At 46.1% G+C, this 25,066-nt stretch overlaps 2 protein-coding genes across 16 annotated transcripts in view; both read left to right on the top strand.

The window, feature by feature from the left end:
• mycbp2 (MYC binding protein 2) overlaps positions 1–8,325 on the top strand; it is a 45,148-nt gene extending 36,823 nt beyond the window's left edge. For all 15 annotated transcript variants that reach the window (XM_049728888.2, XM_049728879.2, XM_049728874.2 and 12 more), the window contains 22 exons: positions 341–490; positions 571–731; positions 804–960; positions 1,039–1,263; positions 1,336–1,401; positions 1,493–1,732; positions 1,878–1,967; positions 2,047–2,127; positions 2,204–2,470; positions 2,791–3,074; positions 3,169–3,265; positions 3,348–3,467; positions 3,551–3,652; positions 4,086–4,214; positions 4,304–4,436; positions 4,504–4,607; positions 4,944–5,132; positions 5,932–6,039; positions 6,126–6,335; positions 6,398–6,505; positions 7,122–7,287; positions 7,446–8,325. In XM_049728888.2, the coding sequence (XP_049584845.1) occupies positions 341–490; positions 571–731; positions 804–960; positions 1,039–1,263; positions 1,336–1,401; positions 1,493–1,732; positions 1,878–1,967; positions 2,047–2,127; positions 2,204–2,470; positions 2,791–3,074; positions 3,169–3,265; positions 3,348–3,467; positions 3,551–3,652; positions 4,086–4,214; positions 4,304–4,436; positions 4,504–4,607; positions 4,944–5,132; positions 5,932–6,039; positions 6,126–6,335; positions 6,398–6,505; positions 7,122–7,287; positions 7,446–7,561 (3,303 nt within the window). In that variant the 3' untranslated portion in view covers positions 7,562–8,325. The remainder of the gene's footprint in view (positions 1–340; positions 491–570; positions 732–803; positions 961–1,038; positions 1,264–1,335; positions 1,402–1,492; positions 1,733–1,877; positions 1,968–2,046; positions 2,128–2,203; positions 2,471–2,790; positions 3,075–3,168; positions 3,266–3,347; positions 3,468–3,550; positions 3,653–4,085; positions 4,215–4,303; positions 4,437–4,503; positions 4,608–4,943; positions 5,133–5,931; positions 6,040–6,125; positions 6,336–6,397; positions 6,506–7,121; positions 7,288–7,445) is intronic.
• A 966-nt stretch (positions 8,326–9,291) lies between these two features.
• Positions 9,292–24,775, top strand: LOC125974066 (secretory phospholipase A2 receptor-like). Its single transcript, XM_049728890.2, has 50 exons — positions 9,292–10,349; positions 11,456–11,667; positions 11,737–11,846; positions 12,014–12,135; positions 12,198–12,254; positions 12,335–12,487; positions 12,570–12,649; positions 12,791–12,917; positions 12,980–13,030; positions 13,101–13,268; positions 13,401–13,508; positions 13,584–13,697; positions 14,369–14,583; positions 14,654–14,763; positions 14,926–15,047; positions 15,110–15,166; positions 15,246–15,401; positions 15,483–15,571; positions 16,092–16,215; positions 16,294–16,341; positions 16,419–16,586; positions 16,688–16,804; positions 16,879–16,995; positions 17,143–17,351; positions 17,422–17,531; positions 17,695–17,816; positions 17,885–17,941; positions 18,023–18,178; positions 18,269–18,357; positions 18,717–18,831; positions 18,912–18,956; positions 19,043–19,210; positions 20,050–20,169; positions 20,251–20,373; positions 20,435–20,464; positions 20,548–20,691; positions 20,791–20,940; positions 21,191–21,325; positions 21,385–21,542; positions 21,608–21,731; positions 21,805–21,859; positions 21,939–22,005; positions 22,172–22,305; positions 22,376–22,419; positions 22,480–22,653; positions 22,733–22,878; positions 22,950–23,108; positions 23,296–23,384; positions 23,467–23,638; positions 24,122–24,775. The coding sequence occupies exons 1-50, from the start codon at positions 10,283–10,285 to the stop codon at positions 24,275–24,277; spliced, it is 5,943 nt and encodes a 1,980-aa protein (XP_049584847.1). The 5' UTR covers positions 9,292–10,282; the 3' UTR covers positions 24,278–24,775.
• The last annotated feature ends 291 nt before the right edge of the window (positions 24,776–25,066 follow it).

Raw genomic sequence — 25,066 nt, 5'->3', positions numbered from 1 at the left:
ATGTAGCAGCGTTTAGATACCTGTCTAACACACATGCACAACATTTGTTCAAACTTGATGAATTGGCACAATAAATAAATTAGATAGATAGATAGATAGATAGATAGATAGATAGATAGATAGATAGATAGATAGATAGATAGATAGATAGATAGATAGATAGATAGATAGATAGATAGATAGATAGATAGATAGATAGATAGATAGATAGATAGATAGATAGATAGATAGATAGATAGATAGATAAAATAAAAGGTGACTCCACCACAGGTACATTTTTAATCTCCTCCAACTTTGCTCATTTCAGTATGATAATGGAAGCGCTTTGGTGTCTCCTCAGGCATTCAACTGGCTCCTGTGCAACGTGATCCAAACCACTTCCCTGCATGACATCTTGTGGCATTTTGTTGCGTCTCTCACTCCATCTCCCTTTGAACCAGAGGACGAGGAAGATGATGAGAACAAGGGCAACAAAGAAAACATAGAACAGGTGTCAAGTCGTTAAAAGGTTTTGCTCTTGTTTGAGAGATTCTACGTTTCCTTATTGTGGGCCATCATCACACCTCACAGGAACGAGACCTTGGCGTTTGCGAGCATCCTCTGTCAGACATCGTTATTGCAGGGGAGGCGGCCCACCCGCTGCCCCACACCTTCCACCGCCTCCTCCAGACAATTTCCGACCTGATGATGTCACTTCCTAGTGGAAGTTCGCTTCAGCAGATGGCGCTCAGGTATCATACCTCGTTTTTTTTTTTCCTAGTTTGGACCTTTTTGCAGATTAGACACCTATGTCACTTTTGTAGGTGCTGGAGTCTCAAGTTCAAGCAGTCCGACCACCAGTTCCTACACCAGAGCAACGTCTTCCACCACATCAACAACATACTGTCAAAGTCGGATGACGGCGACAGTGAGGAAAGCTTCAACATCAGTGTTCAGTCGGGCTACGAAGCCATTAGCCAGGCAAGAAACCCGGCACTCAGGAACTCCCGCTGAAAGATTTGCTCCATGAGCTGATTCTAATGCATTGTCGCCCGATAGGATCTCTGCCTGGTCACCTGCCTGAAAGACCTAACCAGCGTGGTGGACATCAAAACGTCCAGTCGTCCCGCCATGATTGGCAGCCTGACGGACGGCTCCACTGAGACCTTCTGGGAGTCTGGGGATGAAGACAAAAACAAAACCAAGAGCATCACCATCAGCTGTGTGAAAGGCATCAATGCCTCCAACGTGTCTGTTCACGTCGACAACTCCAGAGACCTTGGGGTAAGAGACAGCATTGTTTTTCAAGGGACCTGGTGACGTTTCCTTTGTAATTATTTTCCCCTAATTTTACAGAACAAAGTGACCTCGGTGACGTTCCTGTGCGGCAAGGCCATAGAAGATCTTTGCAGAATTAAGCAGGTGAGACAAGATTGATCTCTCTCCAGCATAATAGTTCATCATCAGTCTGACTCATAGCGAGCATCCTAAACATAAATCTTTTCCATCTCAGGTCGACCTAGACTCGCGTCACATGGGTTGGGTGACAAGTGAGCTCCCTGGGGGAGATCATCATGTGATTAAAGTGGAGCTTAAAGGGCCGGAGAACACATTGAGGGTGCGCCAGGTGAAGGTGCTTGGCTGGAAGGAGGGCGACAGCATCAAAATCGCTGGGCAGATCTCAGCCAGCATGGCACAGCAGAAGAACTGTGAGGGTGAAACGCTGCGTGTGTTTCGCCTCATCACCTCACAGGTAAACATAAATGCACACCATTAGTACAGGCGCAGAAAAAAAGTCACGGAAAATGGTGGCGCAGATCGATTGACATGTGGTGCTATGAATGATTTTTTTTATCCTCCATCTCTCATGAATGTTTTCCTTGTCTCATGACACCCAGGTGTTTGGGAAACTTATTTGTGGAGATGCAGAGCCAACCCCAGAGCAGGAGGAGAAAAATTTGCTTTCGTCTCCGGAAGGAGAGGAAAAGGTCAGCATTGAGAAGGTCAACCGTATACTGGTCAGCAGTTTGAAGACGCCTCGTGTAATTTATTCAAATTTTGGAATAGGTCCCGTCAGATGCAGACCTCAAAGAGCACATGGTCGGAATCATTTTCAGTAGGAGTAAACTTACCAACCTGCAGAAACAGGTACGGTTCAAGACACAATCAACACGAGATCAAATTCCACATCCAAAAACATTTCGTATTTCTTTTTCTTTGTAAGGTGTGTGCACACATCGTCCAGGCCATTCGCATGGAGGCGACACGCGTGAGAGAGGAGTGGGAGCACGCCATCTCCAGCAAGGAGAATGCCAACTCGCAGCCCAGTGATGATGATGCTTCCTCCGACGCCTACTGCTTTGAGTTGCTGTCCATGGTCCTGGCGCTGAGTGGCTCCAACGTCGGGCGGCAGTACCTCGCGCAGCAGCTCACGCTCATGCAGGACCTTTTCTCGCTGCTGCACACCGCCTCGCCGCGAGTGCAGAGACAGGTGAGCAAGCCTGAACAGCAATGTGTAGAGGAAAAAAAAGTGCCGGGTACAGCGCCACAGTTGATTCCCGCTTTAAGCAAGACAATCCTACGAGGCTTAGTTATGTAGTAGTTTATCGAAACCAACCTGTTGACATCGATTATTCTTCTCGGTATGCTCTCAGTAGCTTAGCAAAGATTCTCTCATCATTTGATATTTTGAAATTTCACCATAGTCAATTAGTGAGAAATTTCTCATCCAAAGATGACTATAAATCCATTTTTTTGTATTTCAGCATTCCCACAGTGACATTCCAGGTCATGTGTATGTGTCTTATCCAGGTGACATCATTGCTTCGACGGGTCCTCCCCGAGGTGACGCCGGTGCGACTCGCCAGCATCATCGGGGTGAAGTCTCTGCCACCGGCGGACATCAGCGACATCATCCACTCCACGGAAAAAGGCGACTGGAACAAGCTGGGCATCTTGGACATGTTCTTGGGGTGCATTGCCAAAGCGCTCACGGTGCAGCTGAAAGCCAAAGGGACCACGATATCTGGCACTGCCGGCATGGCCGCCGGCAAAGGGGTGACCACTGTCACTCTGCCAATGATCTTTAACTCCAGGTGACACACCAACAAGCGTCAAGCAAAGGTGGTCAGAGTAAAAGCATTTCTATAATCTAAGAGTAATTTGTTTGTTTATCGTGATTGTGTTCAGCTACATCCGGAGAGGGGAGAGCCACTGGTGGATGAAAGGCTCCACCCCTCCTCAGATTGCAGAGATCATCATCAAACTGGTCAAAGACATGGCAGGGGTACGCACCTCCCTTTTTTAATTGTGTGCACACAATTTCCACCAATGGATCTCTATAAGGTGACAATGGTTGTTGTTTCTAGGGTCACCTTTCAGACGCGTGGTCACGTGTCACAAAAAATGCAATCGCTGAGACTATCATAGCGCTCACCAAAATGGAGGAAGAGTTTCGCTCACCTGTGCGCTGCATTGCCACCACGAGGGTATGCCGTTAGTAGGCTTTCATTCAAGACCACTTGTTTTTCTTTCTTATTAATGTCTTGTGTTGTTTCTTGATGTTTTCTAGCTGTGGCTGGCACTAGCTTCTCTGTGCGTGCTGGATCAAGACCATGTGGACAGACTTTCTTCTGGTCGATGGATGGGCAAAGATGGACAGCAGAAGCAGATGGTTAGAGTTACACGAAGAAGGAAAAACTGGCTTTAAAATATAGCTGTAAAAAGAGATTTGAGATTTGAATTGATATACTGAGGGTATGGAGCATAGGCTGTAATAGATATTTTATCGCAGACAGAATTTTTTTTATGGGTGTTGGGAGTGGAGGATTAACCAAATAGCTCCTCTAAATTACAAATAATGATACAATGATTCAAATTCCCGCCCAAACATGGGTGTAGAAACTCTCTGTTGCTCTTTATGTTCATTTGTTTGGTAAATTAGAAGCAACACTTCCAACACTAGTAGTTGAGCCATTCTCAATGCAGGATGCAATAAATAACTCTTGACAGGAAGCTTTGTGACAAAATGATACGATAACCCCAGGAAATGAATAAGGAATCACTGAGCAGCCATCTGAAATAACCTTTTTTCCTCTCTCCCCCAGCCGATGTGCGACAACCATGACGACGGCGAAACGGCAGCCATCATCCTGTGCAACATGTGTGGCAACCTGTGCACCGACTGCGACCGCTTCCTCCACCTGCACCGACGCACGCGCTCTCACCAGAGACAGGTCAGCATTGGCTTTTTTGGAAAAATATGTTCTTTTATGACATGAGTTGGTGTTTGTTTTAAAACTACTTTTATGATGGTGTTTGCCAGGTGTTCAAGGAGGAAGAAGAAGCCATCAAGGTTGACCTCCATGAAGGCTGTGGTAGGACCAAGCTCTTCTGGCTTATGGCTCTGGCCGACTCCAAAACAATGAAGGCCATGGTGGAGTTCAGAGAACATACAGGTAATTTGACGCTCTGCACGCAACATAGATACTTAACCCTCTAAACTTCCTGGACATTTGTTTCCAGGTAAGCCTGCATCCAGCAGTTTAGATGCATGCAGGTTCTGCGGAACAAGGAATGGAACCGAGCTGTCGGCGGTTGGAAGTGTCTGCTCTGACCCCGATTGTCAGGTAAACCGTATGAGATGAAAAAAATGTATCTTTAGTAGTGACAGCATAGAGAAGCATCCCTCGGAAATGTGATCACTCCATTTATTTGTTCCACTCCCATCTGATGTTTTTATTTCTGGTCGGACTGCCCTGGTTCCTCCCATTTGTAAACAAATTTGTCACAGGCAAAGCAGTACATAGATGCAGAATCATCAAAATTATAGAACGTACATGTCGTCCAAGTGATAACTTTCACTTTTTTTATGCGGTGGGGATATGTTGTACCTCGTTCCTCGATGAAGCAGAATTTACATTCAAAACCTACTTTTCCATACTTTATTTTTTTTTTCCCCACAGGAATACTCCAAACTGGCGTGCAGCAAGACGCACCCATGCGGGCACCCGTGTGGTGGAGTCAAAAACGAGGAGTCGTGCCTCCCGTGTTTGCATGGCTGCGACAAGAACACGGGCTGCTTGAAGCAAGATGCTGACGACATGTGCATGATCTGCTTCACTGAGGCACTCTCTGCTGCTCCCGCTGTACAGGTATGGAGTATGTCCATCCGCCCCGATGGATTCCATTAAGGAAATCACAGAATTAATGTGTAATAATAATATTGTATTTATTTTATTTCTGATAAGAAAGAGAATATGGGGCTCTTTTGAGACAGCATCTGCTAGACTAAGGCCCATATGAGTGGATTGATTATTTTGACAGACTATAGAATATGGCTATTATTATTTATTTCATATTATTCCAACAAAGTCTTCCAAATAAAGTCATCCATTTTCAAAAAAAAAATTCCTCCAATCGGCATTGAGTAAATAAATCCCGCCAGCTACCGAATGGAAAAATATTATCTATTTAGTTTCGTGGTAGTTTTACAAATAGACCCCTAATAAATAATAATAAAGGTACTGCTGAGTAAAGAAGTGGCCCATATTCTAAAAAAACAAAACAATTTCTAATTAAAAAAGTTATAAAATGCATTTGTACTTACAAAGGCCTCCTCGACAATAAATGTAATTTCTGCAGTTGTGAAAATATATGTAAATAAACTCTTCATAAAAATAATTACAAAATGTATTTCATTAGCCTAATCAGATTGTTGCCCAAGTCATATTTAAAAGTTTTGAGGAAACAGTCAAAGTCTTAAATTACATCAGCAGTTAAGATAACAATTTATACAAACAAAGCCTCCTCTGTAATAAATGCCCTCGCTGCAGTTGTGTTAAAAATAAAGAAAACCATAAATGTAATAAAAAGTAACCTTCTTACAGTTAGGATGCATTTTTTTTTAAGCTGCTGTCCCATGACTTCTTTTTTTCTTTACATTGTCCCCAGCTGGACTGCACTCATGTGTTCCACCTTCAATGCACCCGACGTGTTCTGGAGAACCGCTGGCTTGGGCCTCGCATCACGTTTGGCTTCATGTTGTGTCCAATTTGCAAGGTCGGATCCAAATCCAAATTTTGCGTGAGCCTTTGTTTTCTTCCATTCCCATGCGAAACCACCTTTTCAAATGTTTGGAACTTTAGAACAAGATCAACCACTCAGTGATCAAAGACCTACTGGATCCCATCAAGGAGCTCTATGAGGACGTGAGGCGAAAGGCACTCATGAGACTAGAGTACGAGGGTCTACACAAGAGCGAGGCTATAACCACGCCGGGAGCGCGCTTCCACAACGACCCGGCGGGCTTTGCCATGAACAGATACGCCTATTACGTCTGCTACAAGTGCAAGAAGGTAGCTTTTAAACTAAACCGTGTTTAAATGATAGCAGTATGAGCTAATGTGGGTCATTTCAGGCTTATTTTGGGGGAGAGGCCCGCTGCGACGCCGAGGCGGGGCAAGGCGACGATTATGACCCCAGCGAGCTGATTTGTGGCGCCTGCTCTGATGTCTCCAGAGCTCAGGTGGGTAAATGATACCTGCACCATGCCCCCCACATGAAGTGCAGTCTGTCGTTTTATAAATACTAAGCGACTGGGATAATATACGAAGAAATACATTTTATGTTATGCGCAGAACAAAAATCCCCAGTGCTCTTTATTTCTTCTGGTGAATGAAGTGACTTTTTTTGTATGACAAAGGCAAATTTAAAACAGTAAATTTCAAGTAGAAAGTTGGGCCAGGAGCTTTTGAGAGTGCAGAATATACTTTCCTTTCTCCTTTCTATTCAAAAAGACAGTTAACATTTAATTTATTCACATGTACATACAGAATTGAGCATTGAAATTTCCCAGAAAACTATCCAACAAAACTTTAACTTTGTAAATATTCAACTAAGGAAAGGGTTTTGACCACATTGTCATTTCTAAGATTTAACAGGAAATGAATTGTACAATTGCAGTGATTTTTCCCTAAGACTGAATGGTGCACAACTAGAGGGAGCCCGCATACCACTAGCCTCACCTTGACAATCATTGCAGTCTGTCAACATATCCTCCAATCTTCTGAAAATAACAGTCAGTGTTGCTTTAGCGGAAATACCGAAGTTGCTGAGGTGTCTTCTCCATTCCCTCCTACCAGATGTGCTCCAAGCACGGCACAGACTTCCTTGAGTACAAATGTCGCTACTGCTGCTCTGTGGCCGTGTTTTTCTGCTTCGGCACCACGCACTTCTGCAACGCCTGCCATGACGACTTCCAAAGGATGACTAGTGTCCCCAAAGAGGAGTTGCCGCATTGCCCTGCAGGTAAGCAGGAATTCTTCTAGTGATGTTCACAAAAAAACAGAACCGCGAAAGTCGAGTCACCCAGAACTGAGGACATGCATGCTAAAAAAATAACGGAAACCGAGGACAATCTGTACTGAAAATTTGAGCTTTTAACCCGCTGCTCATTTTTGTCCCAGGGCCCAAAGGCAAGCAGCTGGAGGGAACCGAATGTCCTCTGCATGTGGTCCACCCGCCAACAGGGGAGGAGTTTGCGTTGGGCTGTGGCGTGTGCAGGAACGCGCACACCTTCTAACCAAGAGTTCCGCCATTTGGAACTGGTATTGTCCACTGTGATCTCTGGCCTGCTGGCTAGCTGGCTGGGTGGCGGCTGAAGTGCATTCGGCATGTGAAGCTTGGCCCCTCCCTGCGGGAAACATGTGCAGATTCCCAGGCTAGCCGAGAGCCTACAGGTCTGCTGTTCTACTAACCCCGTCAGTATCCGGGCTCCATTTCGGAACCTGAGCGGAAAAGACAAACAATGACTTAAAATATATATATATACATAACAAAAAATGTGGCGTGTTTGCATGCGGCCGTCGTAGTCCCTCGGCTTCTCTCCGCGTTGCACACTTCTGGTCACCCGGGTGAAAGAAATTCATCTGGGTTATTAAAAAAAAAAAAAAAAAAAAAAAAAGAACAGGCCGTATTTCCAGCTTCCCGATTATTCTACATTCAAAATGTCGTATGTAAAACATTTTTCGTAATCTTGTACAGTATTCAACTATGAAGTGCATACAAAAACGTTGTCGGGTAAGACTGTTATGAGAATATTGTTCAGAAGGAAAATAGTGTACGATTTATCTAATCTTGTATATAATGCTATTATTCAAATTAGCTGTATTCTGAAAATTGCTACTTTTCACTTCACTTTTGTTTAATATAATCTGGGTTATGTTTTGAGCCAGAACTTTTAATGAAGTGCAATACTGGGCGTGCCTCCTGTTTTGCAGCTGTTTAAAAAAACAAAACAAAAAAAAACTATGGAATGTATGTCAATAAAGCCACTGTACATTTTTATACAGTCGATGGCCCTTCTCTTCTAATTGTCACACCAATTCTTCAGTTATTGAGGCTGTGGAGGCTGATTCACATTATTTTCCGTGATAGCAGCGAACAATTGTGTTTGTGAAGGCAGCGAATGTTGCGTTCTCGTAAGAGATCGTTCAAGGTCGTAAGTTTACCAAATGCTCACCTGTATCAAGCTTGTCACGATATTTAATTTTTATTTTTTTTTTATGAAACAGCAGGTGTTTTGCCAGACAATTGACCCATTTGCCTGACCTTTGACAAGGGAAAAGTACTACAAATGTACATCATTTGGTATGACAGCAGTTCCACTACGTCACTCAACTGTCATCGATCTCACTGGGGTTTGTTGTTACCTTCGAGAGCACGTAATTACAACTGATGAAGAAGGTAGCAAAATACATTCATGTCATTTATGGTTGATGGAGTTGATTAGTAATAAACCAGGATGTCTCTTTGTCCAAATTTATTCATTGTCATTTATAAGAAGGCCTTAAATCAGTAGTCTCCGACCACCGGGCCGCGGACCGGTCCGTGGGTCACTTGTTACCGGGCCGATAAGCCACACAGAATTTTTTATTTTTTTTTTAATCGACAATTAATTAATTCAGGTCAAGAGGCACGTCCGGGTCACGTGACATGTTTCCCCAGTCGAGCCCGCAAAGCTAGCAAAAATGACGGAGAACAATCCTGAAGTACCTCCTCGCCCTGCTCCTTTCACCGTGTCCAAGCAGTGTCAGTTTGCGTGTCAGGCCGCAACTGTTTCAACGTTGTCACCTGGTGTGTGACACTCAAAGTAATTCTTCCTTTTTTATGGCCTGCAACCATGCAAGTGTGTGTGCAAGCCTTCCCCCCCCCCCCTTTTTTTGTCACGTTAGTGAGCTCCTCAGCAAGTTTTTGTCAGCTTCTGTGAGGATATCAGCGATACAATTTGAGCGAAAATCTGCTTTTTTTTATGCAGTCGACCATCTCAAAATTTATATTTGCAATGAAAAATGAAAGTGGTACATCGAAATTGAAGCGCGTGTGGTTCATTAGCTAAACAAGTTAGGAAGGAATAGATGGATTTGGATTTCAATTGTGGAGTCGAGGTCAAAGATTTTTGGTAGTGAATGAAAATGTTCCTAACTTTGCTGCTTCAGCCTCTTTCTTTTCTCTTTTTTCCTCTATTCTAAACACGAGCCTAAGATTCAAGAGTTTTTTTTTATTGAGCCATGTTTGAGCGTGCCAAAGAAGGAATTTGACTTCGGTAAATCACAGCCTCTGTTCAACATTTAGGTGACTAACAAGACTCAGGACATGTGAAAAATGGCAAATATTCTCAAACATCCCCTGATCTTAAACAGAATAATTGTCCAGCTGATTAAAGGCACATTAGACGGAATTTCGTTTTTGTTGATTATGGCGGTGCCAATGGACAAAAAGGGTAGCCAATGCTTTTCTATTTCTGAGTGGCTGTGTGAATAGCACCCAGGTGATGAAAATATTTATGTTTAACCACAATTGTAGATTGATGCTAAAAGGAAAAGTTGATTTTTGTTTTTAACCGTATCCCATTTTGCATTCATTGGGTTTTTATCCTCGGTGATCCCTGACAGTCATTTCTAATGAGCCATATGCATTTACACAAGACAAGGCCTCACTTTGGCTTTGATCGGAGGTTTGTTGGCAGCCTGAAGTGACGAAAACTTGTCTCCCCTTTTTATTTTTATTTTTTGACGTCTTCTATTTTGTTGCGAGTGAAAGGCCTCTGAGACGTCACGTCCACCCTCGCCAAATCAAAGGCGTGCAAACGCGTTAGGTTTTTGTGACGTCACGTGGTGGCGGACGTCCTAGTGGCATCAGAACATTTAAGCCATTTGTGACTAGTATAGTCCGTCCATCATTTACTTTGGAATCGAATTGTTGATTGCAAACTATTTGCGTGGAATCGCCTCTCCCGTGAGCGATGAGAACGCCACTGGCCCACCACCTTGTGCGTCTTCTTGCGTTGAGCGCCGCTTGGACTTCGTCAAGTGAGTAATTTGCGATTTTCGAGTTGGATTGGTACGGAAGAGGATTAAGGCTGGCAGGATTTTGACGAGATTTCAAGAGATTAAAAAAAAAAAAAGTTTTCACTTTAAAGTTAAAGTGGTAATTCTCACTTTAAAGTCAGAATTCTCACTTTAAAGTTATAATTTTTACTTTAAAGTCAGAATTGTTATTTTATAACTACAATTTAGAATATAAAGTCGGAATTCAGACTTTAAAATGACAATTCAGACTTCAAAGTGAGGAAATGAAATCAGAATTCTGATAGAGAAAAAAGTCTGAATCATGTTTGAAACTGTCGTAAATCATCTTTTCTAAGGTTCAACGTGGTTGTACCTTTAGGTCCTTTGCATTCAGGAATGATAAATAAACTATAATAGAATAAAAATTAAAATGACCAATGAACTAATTAAAGGTTCTTGAATGATTTTGATCTTTTTTATTGTTTAACGAGCAAATGACGTTACCGGCGAATCCGTTATGACAAATTAAAAGTAAAAACTACGTCACCACACACACCACCACAACTACGTCACGTTTTTTCTTGCTCAGCGGTTGTCGTCAAACGGGCCAAATGACGTCACGTGCGCACGTACACCGTACAGTTTCTTACGGAGAGCAGTACAGAAATTATCCACACGAGGGCGTATTTGCTATTGTCTTTCGTGGGCGAAACATCAATAAATGTGGGGCTCAGTTTCTCACAGCGAGCAGTACATAAATCATCCACACGAGGGCGTATTTGCTATTGTGAAAGACAATAGGGGGCTAAGTGTACAATTTAGTGCCATTTATGGTGAGCTAATAAAACGCAATAACCTTTATAATAAAAGCGCGTGCCATTTGAATCAGACATTAAAAATCAGACAAAACACGGGAAAAAGTCATTGTAAGTGCAAATGGAGAAACATGCACTGGAATAAATGCTGGTTACAAAAAATATCCAATTTAAAAAGAAATACCAATTTACTACTTGGGTCAATTTGAACCAATTTTCTGTCTTTTGAATCAAAACCCGATACAAATGCCAAGACGCTGCTGACAGGACAGTTATGGCAGTAGGTCATACAAGTCTCAAATGTGTCCTCAGCTGATCCGGGCTCAACGTGTGAGGAAGGCTGGGTCCCTTTTGGCTCCAGTTGCTACAAGAAGGTGACGATCACCAACGGTTGGCTGGGGGCTCGATACGACTGCGTCTGGGAGGGCGGCGACCTGGTCTCCATCGCCTCATCGGACGAGGAAGACTTTGTGAAGAAGCAAATGGGCGACAACGTCCGCTTCTGGATCGGACTCTCCAATCTGGTGAGACACAAGCGCAAGCAGTTGATTCTCTACTGGTACGCGATTGACAACCAGGATTGGTCTCTGCAGAACTGTGATGAGGCTTGGTGTCGGTATGACAAGGAGCAACAGAAGCTGACTTGGTCCGATGTCCGCGTGATGGCGAGCTACTCCAACTGGGACTCGCGTCAGGTTGGAAGGTAAAAAGGTCACGTCTTTACGTCCTTTTACTGTCAGGCAAGGTTTTGGAGCCTCTTTCCAAAACGGGAAAGGGCACGTGTGACGAGGAGAAAAAAAGCTTTTGTCATTTTTTTATCAGAAAGCAAGAAAAAAATACTGAGATGGTTTTCACGATTTTTTCCGACAGCTCCAATGTCGAGTCTTGCGCGTACGTCAACCAAGGCGTGCACCCCAAGAATCAGCCAGGAAAGTGGCGACACTGCTCGTGCGGATCATCGTTGCCGTACATGTGCGAGCGCTCGCCGTATGGTAAGCCTGCTCGGGAGTTGTCGTGTCGATAGGAACATTTCAATCGTGTGGTCTTTCTGCAGACTGCCCGGAGGGCTGGCCGTGCTCCTATAAAGACTTCGGTTACGATCGAGTGGAGTGTGAGTGGCTGCCACGCTTGTTTTTAACTCTTGCACTTTCCTGCCGTGCTTTTCAAATCCAAATTTGTTTGTGGCCTCAGCTTCTTCCTGCGACCCCAGCGACATCTTGTACAATGACTCTTGCTATCATTTTTGGGGGCAAAAGGAATTTTGGGCCACTAAGAGTTTCTGCGAGGGACGGAATAGTCACATGGCCAGCGTCCACTCAGTAGAACAAGGCAAATTCTTGGCTGGTGAGCGCCAAGACAAACTGACATTCCCGCGATCATCCCGCAATGCTCACTAGTAACTAGCGTTTGTTTTGCTTTTCTCAAGCTCACATGGGATATGTGTATGGTTGGTTGGGACTCTACATGAAAAACCGTGTGACGACGTATACTGACGGAACATCTACCGTAAGTGAAATGTTATGAGTGACCTAAAAAGTTGAGATACAAAGTGTCATTTAACCAGGAAATTAGAATTGTAATTGACAAGAGCAAAAAAAGGAAAGGAAAAGTCATCATGCGCTCAAGTCACCTCCGTCATGTGTGCAGGCCGACATCCCATGGATTCCCGGGGAAACAACTATAAAGAAGGGCTGCGCCGGTGGTCTGGACTTAGCTGGATCAGTTGAAATGGGAAACATTGTTGCTAACCGTTTTGAATCCATCTGCAAAACAGGTCTGGAAGTCACAACAGCTCCCTTTGCCCTTTCACGCTTTCATACTTGATCCCTCTTGCAGCCAAGGTTCGAGAGGCTGTTACTGCTCTTCCGCCATCAACATTGAGGCCAGGTAGGCGTCACATCTGTGGTCGCGCTCTTGTCGCCAGTTGGTCCTCAAGTGACACGGGTCTCGCTTGCAGATAGGAGCAAAAAGCTGGACGTGTGGGTAGACAACCCCTTCAATGACTTCTCCTACCTGCTCAACCACAAGTCTAGCAAGACCTGGCAGGAGGCGCGAGACGACTGCGTCGGCCGCGGAGGCGACCTACTCAGCATCACCAACTCGTATGAACAGAACTTCGTACAAGGTAAACTGCTCGGAGGACACGATAGTAGCTTGCACAGTTCATGTCGCATGGACTCCAGAAAGAAGAACGTTGCTACACACGCACCTGTTCGATGTTGGAAACTCTTGATCGTTGTTTATCCTTGATCCAAAGGTCATCAGCTGACCGGTGCCGCTCTATGGTTGGGCGTCAATGCCAATATCACTGAAGGCAGCAAGTGGACTGATGGATCCTCATTCACCTACAAAAACCTGAAAGCAGGTTGGCCTATAACCCGGGGAATGTTTGTCGGCGACGAAACGGACATGCGCTTAGCATCTGTCGTTCTCCTTTCAGGTAGTGCCAATGACGCCACTGGAGCACGCTGCCTTTCCTTGCTCACTGCCGACGGCCGCTGGGAATTTGCCGATTGCAAAAAAGAAAGCAGCTACGTCTGCAAGAGAAGAGGAGGTAACGTGACGCTTGGCCGATTGGCACTGATGTTGTCAAACGCTAAGATTTGAAATATATCAGCGTGCTTCTCTTTGTGAGCGTGTCAATTGTCAGTCATGGAGCTAACGCAATTGGCAAAAGAATTAAGACTGCAGCTGGTCTGAATTTCTTGTTTTCCACCCCATTTGTGGCAAAACGTTGATAATCCTGTGGTAAATGGTATTCAGTGATCAGTTGTTCTTTGAGAACAACGTGGCTGCCACAGAAAAAATCATCACTGACAAACAGCTGATTGGAAAATGATTTTATTCCTCCAAGATGTTGAAATGTCTCGTCCAGAAAAGTGTCAAGTTCCTCCCATGTCCTCCAGACTCTGTGCGTTTTAAATTGAGTCTCTACCCTAAACGATTACACAAACCAAACTACTCATTGTTAAAACACTGATCCCAGACAGTTGGTATAATTTCTATCCCCCGAAATGGTCAGAAACAAGACTGCTTGATGATTAAATTGGATCGGAGCCGGCTGACCCATTTCTCTTCTCTGTACTCGTACATCAGTGTTTCTTGAGGGCCAAAAGTACTCACTTCCCGAGGTCCACACTCAACAGAGATGAGCTTGAAAAAGTGGAGCATGCAATATTTGTGAAATAAAAATATTAATACAATCCCCCCCAAATGTTTCCTCAGGCGAGAAGAAGTCATGTGATATGGCCGATGGCTGGCTCCCTTTGGGCTTCAGTTGCTACAAGAAGATGGTGACCCCCAACGGTTGGCTGGGGGCCCGGCACGACTGCATTTGGGAGGGCGGCGACCTGGTCTCCATCGCCTCACCGGACGAGGAAGCCTTTGTGAAGGAGCAAATGGGCGACGACGACCCCTTCTGGATCGGACTCTCCAATATGGTGAGACGGAAGCGCAAGCAGTTGATTCTCTACTGGTACGCGACTGACAACCGGGGATCGGTCTGTGCAGAAATGTGACGAGGCTTGGTGTCGGTATGACAAGGAGCAAAAGAAGCTGACTTGGTCCGATGTCCGCGTGATGGCGAGCTACTCCAACTGGGACTCGAGTCAGGTTGGAAGGTAAAAAGGTCACCTCTTTTAGTGTCAGGCAAGGTTTTGGAGCCCCTTTCCAAAATGGGAAAGGGCACGTGTGACGAGGGGGGGAAAAAAGGCTTTTGTCCATTTTTCAAAAGAAAACAAGAAAAAAAATACTGAGACGCTTTTCACGACTTGTCCCGACAGCTCGGACGAAGAGTCCTGCGCGTACGTCAACCAAGGCGCGCACCGCGACAATCAGCCAGGAAAGTGGCGACACGGCTCGTGCGGATCCTCGTTGGCCTTCATGTGCGAGCGCCCGTTGAACGGTAAGCCTGCTCGGGAGTTGTCGTGTCGAAAGGAACATTTCAATCGTGCGGTCTTTCTGCAGACTGCCCAGAGGGCTGGCCGTGCGCCTATAAAGACTTCAGTTACAATCGAGTGGAGAGTGAGTGGCTGCCACGCTTGTTTTAACTCTTGCACTGTCCCGCCGTGCTTTTCAAATCCAAATTTGTTTGTGGCTTCAGCTTCTTACTGCGACCCCAGCGACTTCCTGTTCGACGACTCTTGCTATCATTTCGAGGGGATGAAGAAGGTGCAGTGGGCCGCCGAGAAGTTTTGCAGAGAACGCAAAGGTCACCTGACCAGCATCCTCTCAGAGGACGAAGGCAATTTCTTGGCAGGTGAGCGCTAAGACCGACTGTCAAACAACCAACAAGTGGATGCTCTTTTCGTGCTGAAGCGCTTGTTCCGCTTTCCTCAAGCTCACATGCGAGACGCAGGAGGATTTCAGCCTTTTGTGGGACTGAGGAAGAAGAAAAACAACTTTGAGTGGTTTGACGGAAAACCAACAGTAAGTAAAAAAGACGTTTGCCTTTACCCGAAGGCCAAAGATTGGAATTGTAGTCATATAGCAAGAATAGAAAAATGCTTTTTAAGTATGGTATATAAGCTGGAACATTTGAGGAACAAAGTTTTCGTTTGTCCTTTAGAATGGTTTTAAAATTAACAAGACAACTTAAATGAGATAAAAAAAAAAAGGAACCCCTCTTGTAGGATAAAAGTGCAGAATTTGACGGAATTCCAGCGAATAAAACGGGATGACAAGATGAAACTGGTCCCAGTATGCAGAAAAAAAAAAAGGACTCCGTCTTGTAAGATAAAGTGGAGAATTTGACGGAATTCCGGAGAATAAAACTGGATGACATGATGAAACTGGTCCCAGTTTGCAAAGTTTTCACTGAAACGCTAGAAGTTGTGATTTCCCCAGAAGAAAGTTGAAACGCTACAACACAGAATGGAAACACAAAGGACTCATTCAACCAAGCGCAACACAAAACACACTCAAGTGGTATCCCCCGTGTCGCCTGCAGGACAACGTCACGCAGTTGATGGGAAACAATTCTCCAGTATCCCAAGAGTGCTTTGCTCTGTCAGCTTCTGGACAAGTTGATGAGTGGTCCTGCACTAAAGAGCAGCCATCTATCTGCAAAACAGGTTCGCAAGTCACCACAGCTCACTTTGCCCTTTAACCTCTCGCTGCTCTTATATTTGATCCCCCTTGCGTTCTTGCAGCCAAGGTTCGAGAGGCTCTCCCTGATGTGCCATCAACACGGGGACCAGGTGGGCGTCCCACCCCGCAGCCGACACGTAGTCGGTCGGTCAGTCGTGCCCTCAAGTGACATGGGTCTCGCCTGCAGGCTGGAGCGAAAAGTGCGGCTGGTGGATGGACAACCCGTCCACCGACTTCTGCTACCTGCTCAATTACAAGTCCCGCAAGACCTGGCAGGAGGCGCGAGACGACTGCCTCGGTCTCGGAGGCGACCTGCTCAGCATCACCAACTCGTACGAGCAGAACTTCATACAAGGTAAGCTGCCGGGAGGACACGATGGAGGCTCGCAGAGTTTATGCCGCAAGGACTCCAGAAGAAACAACGCAGCTACACCGTTGCTTAACTTTGATCCAAAGGTCTGTACGCAATTCCACTGACCAGTCCCTCTTTGTGGTTGGGCGCCCATGGCAACCTCACTGACGGCATCGAGTGGATTGACGGATCGATGTCCACTTACAAAAACCTGAAAACAGGTCTGCCTATAACCCCGCGAATATTTGTCGGCGACAAAATGGACGAGTGCTTATCATCTGTCGTCGTCTTCTAGGCATCGCTGGAGAAGGCCCCGGCGGAAGCTGCCTTTCCTTGCTCACTGCCGACGGCCGCTGGGAATTTGCCGATTGCAAAAAAGAAAGCAGCTACATCTGCAAGAGAAGAGGAAAAGGCATGATTTGATATAGTTGTCATCAGATGTCAAGTATTAAGGAAGGCTTCTTCTGAAGTCCCACAATAGTAGTAATGAAAGGCATTACGTGTGGATAATTCTGTATTTCTGCAATTCTAAGTAACTGCATAGTCATGGTGTCCTCAGCCAATCCTAAATCAGCATGTGAGAAGGGGTGGAGTCTTCACCAGTCCAGTTGCTACAAGAAGATGGCGACCCCCAACGGTTGGCTGGGGGCCCGGTATGACTGCATCTGGGAGGGCGGCGACCTGGTCTCCATCACCTCAACGGACGAAGAGGCCTTTGTGGAGAAGCAAATGGGCCAGAACCCCTTCTGGATCGGGCTCTCCAATCTGGTGAGACGGAAGCGCAAGCAGTTGATTCTCTACTGGTATGCGACTGACAACCGGGGATCGGTCTGTGCAGAATTGTGACGAGGCTTGGTGTCGGTATGACAAGGAGCAAAAGAAGCTGACTTGGTCCGATGTCCGCGTGATGGCGAGCTACTCCAACTGGGACTCGAGTCAGGTTGGAAGGTAAAAAGGTCACCTCTTTTAGTGTCAGGCAAGGTTTTGGAGCCCCTTTCCAAAATGGGAAAGGGCACGTGTGACGAGGGGGGGGAAAAAAGGCTTTTGTCCATTTTTCAAAAGAAAACAAGAAAGAAAATACTGAGACGCTTTTCACGACTTGTCCCGACAGCTCAGACGAAGAGTCCTGCGCGTACGTCAACCAAGGCGCGCACCGCGACAATCAGCCAGGAAAGTGGCGACACGGCTCGTGCGGATCCTCGTTGGCCTTCATGTGCGAGCGCCCGCTGAACGGTAAGCCTGCTCGGGAGTTGTCATGTTGATGTCGAAAGGGACATTTCAACGGTGTGGTCTATCTGCAGACTGCCCGGATGGTCAGTCGTGTTCCTCCAAAGACTTTGGTTACGATCGAGTGGAGAGTGAGTCGCTGTCACCCTTTTTTTTACTCCTGCATCGTCCCGCCGTGTTTTTCCAATCCAAGTTTGTTTGTTTGGCTTCAGCTTCCTCCTGCGACCCCAGTGACTTCCTGTTCGACGACTCTTGCTATCATTTTGAGTGGAGACGTAAAGATTGGCAGTTTGCTGAGGAGTTTTGCGTGTCACAGAATGGTCACTTGGTCAGCATATACTCAAAGGACGAATTCAAATTCTTGGCTGGTGAGCGCCAAGACAAACTGATGATCCCGCGATCGTCCCGCAATGCTTCCCAGCGTCTTTGCAACTAGCGCTTGTTCTGCTTTCCTCAAGCTCACGTGCAAGATGATAGAAGATATTGGGCTTACATAGGACTCAAGAGGATCAAAGACAAAACGTTTTCCTGGAGCAGCACGCCTGCAGTAAGTGAAACGTCAACACAGCAATCTAAAATGTTGGCATGTATCCAGAATGACATAGGAGAAGACCAAAGTTGGGTTGGTCACAATGTTGCAAGAGCAGAAAAAATATTTGTAAAGTTTCAAAGGGGCTGGGCCACAAACACAAATTAACTTAATAAATTATTTTAAGAAAAATAGACAAGCTTGAATGAAATACAGTCATAACAAGTTTGACTGGTCATGTAAAAGTACAGAATTTTACAGATGGACAGTCTGAGAATAAAATGGGAACACTGAAATTTAACTGGAAGAGTAGATGTTATAAATGAAGTAATGAGAAAAAAGAATTCTGAATGTTTAATCCACCCTGTCGTCCGCAGGTCACGGAGGAGGGGGGAGAGTCCACAGGACTCGGTGACTGCATTGTTCTGTCAGCTTCGGGAAAATTTCATGAGTGGCCCTGCACTAAAAAGCAACCATTCGTCTGCAAAAAAGGTCCAAAAGTCACTACAGCTCACTTTGCCCTTTAACCTCTAGCTGCTCTCTCATATTTGATCCCCGTTGCGTTCTTGCAGCCAAGGTTCGAGAGGCTCTCTCTGATCTGCCATCATGGGGACCAGGTGAGCGTCCCACCATGCAGCCGACATGTGGTCGGTCGGTCGGTCGGTCGCCACTTGCCCTCAAGTGACACGGGTCTCGCTTTCAGACTGGAACGGAAAGTGCGGCTCGTGGGTGGAGAACCGCTACGACAACTTCTGTTACCTGATCAACAGCAAGTCCCGCAAGACCTGGCAGGAGGCGCAAGACGACTGCCTCCGTCTCGGAGGCAACCTGCTCAGCATCACCAACTACGCGGAGCAGACCTTCATAGAAGGTAGGCTTATGGGCTCGATCGGGACTGTTGGTTGAGAACCTTGCGATATTTGTAGAGGCTAGCGTGTAGGCCAAAGAAAGCGACAGTTGTATAGCTCAAGACAAAGAAAACTGACGTCACCTGCAGTTGGTTACCACACGGCAAGTGGTTGTCTTGACATTTTTTGCATCTGACGGGAAAAGGACAGCTATAGGGATTGACAGATCTTGGTTTTCTTTTAAAAGGCTTTAACCTTAGCATTGCGTGTCTAGAATGCTCTCATTATCGTAGTATTATCATCGAGCTTTCTGCTGATCTTAGCGCTGTGCCCTCTGTTGTCACTTCTTATGAATCCATCGTGGGTAGTTGTATCAGCTAATTGCGCGTTTTATTCCTGGGGAACAAGAATGTGTGAAATGCATTTGTTAGCTTCTTGCTAATGCTAGCATTAGCTTACGGCTTAACTTGACTGTGTTCATGAATATTGTGAGGGGATTTATTCTGTTATGTATGGTGTGAAGGACAAGTCTTCTGCTGTTGACATCCTTAAATTAAGCGAAAGGTTTGCGGCGCAAGGAAACGCTACCGCCGCTAAAAACTACAACTATGTCCTGCCTGGAGGGGGCGGGGTGTGAAGTATCTCATTTGCATTTAAGAGACCGCACCCAAACGACTTGCTCGGAGCCACTACTCAGAACAGGGGTAAAGGAGGAGCTTGTGACGCTACGACGACGAAAAATTCAGACAAAAGATACGCTGTTCCACTCACCACTAATAAACTGTCAAACGGATTTAAAACCATGATACGTATGAGCTTAAAGACATTCACTGGTGTCATCTTATTCATGTTTGATCCAAAGGTCTGTCCGCCGGTTATCGAAACATTACTTCTTGGTGGTTGGCCGCCAAAACCACAATCACTCAAGAGGGCTGCAAGTGGGCTGACGGGTCTCCCTTTCGTTACACCCACTGGACCACAGGTCGGTCCAAACGCCGTCCAATATTTGTTGCCGACATGAAGCAATGGAGAGGAGCGCTTAGCATCTGCCGTCTCCTTACAGAGAGCCCTAGTACACCCTCTGGGGAAAACTGCCTTTACTTTCCCACTAAACATAAACTGGGAAAATGGAAATTTGACAACTGCCAGAAGACGAGCAGCTACATATGCAAGAAAAGCGCAAGAGGTAAGATGTGACTCCTGGTCACTATTGGTTTTGATGCCCATCTTTGGCTTTTGCCTTGCAGGACAGAAACCGGAACCTTCACACCATGACGGTAAGTCAGTCTCCCCGAATCCTGAATGTTGACGTCAAAAAGATGGGAGATGGAAAAAGGAGACAATGTTGTTGCGTTGGCAGGTTTTCGGGAGATCCTTGTGTGCGACCAGCAGAAGCACGTCGAGCTCTTTTGCCAGACTGAGGGTCAAAGCGTCATCCGTATCCAGTCGGCCTTCTACGGACGGAGGAGTGGCAGCGTTTGTCCAACTGGGAGCGGAATAAAGGGTAAGAGGACATAAGCGACGTCATCGCCGCGTTGCATTTTGCTCCGACTATACGATCGTTGCAGCCAAATAAGCTTCCGCTCGGCCTTGTGACTTCCAGAGACTTGCGTGGTCCAAGGAGCCCTCCCTCACTACAGGCGAAAATGTGACAACCGTCAATATTGTCTTGCTGACCCTTTCGAGGGCGTCCAGGAGACCTGTCCTGCAGTCTCCAAATACCTGCACATGGTCTACAGCTGTGAACGGAAAGGTGGGCTTCACGTCTCCGTTGTCTAATGTGGTATCTCCCAACCAGAGTTGGGGTATGACGACACCATTGAATGGTCTGTTCTGCTACGGATGTTGATGCGACGACTAGGTTCAGGGGTCCACTTGCCATTAAAGCTTGGCAACCATTGGCCTAGTGAATCAACGACGCCTAGCAATGCCCAGAACAATACAATACAAGGATTCAGTTATCAGGGATGCTTTTCAGCAACATGATTCTGGGTTGTCCTCAGTGTGTCTTGACAGTTTGGTCGAGGCGGACAAGAGCATTGCCGACTCAGCGTTTGAAGCGTCGTCCTCTATGACCGACGCCAGCCCCGAGAAAGCTCGCTGGAGTAGTTATTCCTGCTGGAGACCGTCACAAGATGGTACGTAGACAACTTCGGCGCTGGCAGTTTGATGTCCTGAGCGAACTCTTGTCCTGCAGCCTCCACCAGCTGGATCCAGGTGAACCTCGGTCATGTGAGAAAGGTGACTGGGATCGTCACCCAGGGCTGTCCTCACGCTAACCATAGGTCCTGCGTCGACTTTGAGATAAAGACGAGTGTTGATGGCAAAAGCTGGACTGAACACCCGGACGGAAAGGTGAGCGGCCAGCCAGTCAACCTGACGCCAACTGGGATGTCCAAACTTGCCATTACTATTTCTAGTTTACCGGAGGGGCGGAGCACCAGTTTGGCTCGCCGTTGTCCGCTCAGTACGTCCGCATCCTGCCGCTGGAGGACAGCGTTGACTTTGGCCTCAGTTTTGACCTCTTGGGATGCGCACGTGACGGTGAGCGAGTCTCTCCCACCGCTGCCGGGAAAAATATACAACCCATCTTTTGACGTCACCTTTTGTCTGACAGATGCGATGACCTGTGACAGCACGTTCAACAGCCTCCACTTGACCAAGGCAATGACGTGAGTCGCGCTCGCCACGGCGTTTCCACGGCGGCGAGCGCCTGTCGTTAATTTGCTCGTCCTTCCATGCCTTCTGCAGGTTCCACTGCCCACCCAAGTGCGCCGACTCCCAACACAATGTCACAGGGACCTTGGTCTACAATGAGGTACGTGACGCTCGGACAAATTAGTTTGTCATTTACACACACCAATCAGGATTTTAGACGGGCAGAACGGCACCATGTCAAAATTGTGCCCTGACATGCAAGGGGGAGAGCAGGGGGTCAAATCCTCCCTAACCGTGACCCGCCAGTTGACTTGATGTGAGTGCAGGACTCAAGCGTCTGCGTGGCCGCTATTCACGCCGGCGTCATTCGTAACGACATCGGAGGAGACTGTATTGTGATGACAGACGTGGCAAAGAACGGCTTTGCTGGCTCCACCCAGAACGGGATCACCTCCCTCAAGTGAGTGTCCAACGTTTATGGCAAAGTACCAATAAGAGGCCCAGCTCATTGTCACGTTTACGACCTGCAGGAGTGCTGAGTCGACGGATCAAGCCTTCACATTTGCAGACGGAGGTGAGTTCACGGAGCATTTTTCCAAACCACTACTAACCTCGCACGCGATGTCACCTGCAGAGCCAAGATGCTTGGAAGAGTCCTGGGAGGAGTTTGCGGGCTTCTGCTACAAAGCTTTTGAGGACAAGAAGCATTGGGCTGATGCTCAAGCTGTCTGCAGGAAATTGGGTGCCAATCTGGTGTCCATCCTTTCGGAGATGGAGCAGAAGTGGGTCAAAAAGGCCTCCGACATCGGTGCGCAAACAGTCTTTGTAGAACTAGACGGAATACCTGAACGCTGGGTGAGAGATCTGCTCGCCTTTGTCCTCTGCAGACACCAGCGACATGTGGACCGGACTGAATGACCTGAGTGTACTCGGCATGTTTGAGTGGTCGGACCACCACGAGGTGACCTTCACCGACTGGGCCCCAGAAGAACCCAAAAACTTGGAGAAGGACTGCGTGGCGATGTCGCAAAAGGTACGTGGCCAATTGAGCACTTGCAAGAACATCTGCACGATCCACTAAAATCCATCTTGCTCATCTTTCAGACTGGAAGATGGAAGCAGATGAGCTGCGAGCTACCCAACAGCTTCATGTGTAAGATGCCCAAAGCGCATTATGCATTCACCTCAGCGAAGGCAGAGGAGAGCCATTCTGGTGACAGCCTACTCTGGCACAGAAGCAAGCTCGCCAAGTCAGCGAATGTAGTGAGTTGATTTTTTTTTTCTCTCTCTGCATAAATAGTGATGAGCATTTTTTTGGTGATCCTCCCACATTTTTGGACAGGTTGAAAGGACAGATTTCCACACCATTTTATTTCAGTGTCAGAACTTAGCATTCGCAGGGGATTTCTACTCAAGATGTTTTGCCCAGTTATGTTTTGATTACGTGCAGGTTACTGCATCACCTGTCGAGCTGAAGGGAGGTCTCCGTGTGAACGACGTCATCACCATCACAGGACAAGCAAATAAACTGGCAGATTGGTACGAGGACCCCCCGCCATCACGCACTTCCACACGGGCACAAGATAAATACCGCGAACACAGTTGTACATCTGTGTTGCAGGTTTAAAATCAACCTGTTTGTGCCTGACGACGAAACCGACAACATGGTCGCGCTGCTCCTCAAGTTAAACTTTGTGACCAAGAAGATTTGGCTGTACTCCAAAGTGAGCACAACTTGGAACAAAAGAGAGGAGCATCCCACACAAAGCTCTGGACCCGGACAAGAAGTCAAGGTGACGTGAATTTCTGCACACACTCGCACTTCCGCCTTAGTTTCGGGGTTTCACAACTTTTGTGTGGAATTTTCCTTACCTTTGATTGGTGCCAGTTAATTAATTGTTGCTCCATTGTTTGTTCATATGTGCACGGCCTATTCATACAACTGTGGCTGTCAAAACCTATTCCATCTGGTAGAAGCTCCCTAAACATACTTCAATCTTAATAAACAATTGAGTGTTTCCTATGGGAAGCGACCATTTACTGGTTGAAGAGCACCAAGCCGCTAATGAAGGTGGAGTGATTTTCTTCCCCAAACTACAAAAAGGATGGAATGGAAATGTCACAGTCAAAAGGAATCCACAATAGCATGAATTTTCTTCCAATCGCTAGCAAAACTAAGACTTGCCCACAAGTCCCAAAAATGTCACATCTCCCGTCTTTGCTCGCCGCCATGCCGTTTAAGCTCATCACATGCATGGTGTCCTGTTGTCGCTCAGGTTGTTATCAAGTGCGCCGACGATCATTTCCTGATCACAATCAACGACCTCGACGAGGTGATTTACAAATACCAAGAGACCAATCTACAAAGCATCACGCAGATGATGGTGTGGGGTCACGTGTTCATCAAGGACATCAAGCGAAGCTCCGCTTAGACCAGCCTGCGGTAAAATTTGAGGACGGACGTCGTCAAATTGTTTTTGGCACAGCCTTTCCCACCAGTCATAGATGGTTTGTGGGATAATTGTACAAAAGGAACCACTTTATAGTTTAATCTTAGTCTAATTGGCTATTAGAAAAAGCCAGACTTGCATGCTTGATTTTTTTTTTCCACCAGCCATAGATGGTTTGTGGGATAATTGTACAAAAGTAACCACTTTATAGTTTAATCTAGAAAAAGCCAGACTTGCATGCTTGATTTTTTTTTTTTTGATGACATGAATATTTGAAATATGTTGAATGGAATGGGGTGAATCGGATGAATAATGTGGTAGGACGTCAAAAAAATGAGAGGGATAAAACAGGCGGAATAATACAGTTAATGGTGTATGTTTATGCATTGTGTATATATTTTTTCTTTCTTGATGACAAAAGCCAGTGTAGTGATTTTCTCTTGTCAACATATTCAATAAAAGTGCATGCAAAAAAGACAATTCAATGCCTGCATGAGCCATGTCCTTTCATGTCCTTGCTACTTCGCGTTTCGTTTATCGCAGCTTCAGGAAACGTGTACCTTTAGTATTGCTCCAAATGTTTGTTTACATTCCTTTAGAAGTACATTGTCGCGTGTTAGCACGATCGCGAACTAGCATCTTTCCGCTCACTCGTTCTTTTTAGTGACCGTACTTCGCGGATTTCACTTTTCGCGGGGGTTTTTTGGAACCAATTACCCGCGATAAACGAGGGATTACTGTATTTTAAAAAGTAGCTATCAGTGACGCAAT

The sequence above is a fragment of the Syngnathus scovelli genome, chromosome 8, assembly GCF_024217435.2.
Source record: "Syngnathus scovelli strain Florida chromosome 8, RoL_Ssco_1.2, whole genome shotgun sequence".
Lineage (NCBI taxonomy): Eukaryota > Metazoa > Chordata > Actinopteri > Syngnathiformes > Syngnathidae > Syngnathus > Syngnathus scovelli.
Note: the sequence above shows the minus strand (reverse complement) of the source record. Positions and strands in the feature narration are given on the sequence as shown.

Coding starts and splice junctions, on each gene's coding strand:
- LOC125974066 (XM_049728890.2), top strand. CDS start 10,283: ATGAGAACGCCACTGGCCCACCACCTTGTGCGTCTTCTTGCGTTGAGC. Junction 11,847..12,013: donor GACTCGCGTCAGGTTGGAAG/GTAAAAAGGTCA, acceptor TTTTTCCGACAG/CTCCAATGTCGAGTCTTGCG. Junction 22,420..22,479: donor CTTCACATTTGCAGACGGAG/GTGAGTTCACGG, acceptor TGTCACCTGCAG/AGCCAAGATGCTTGGAAGAG.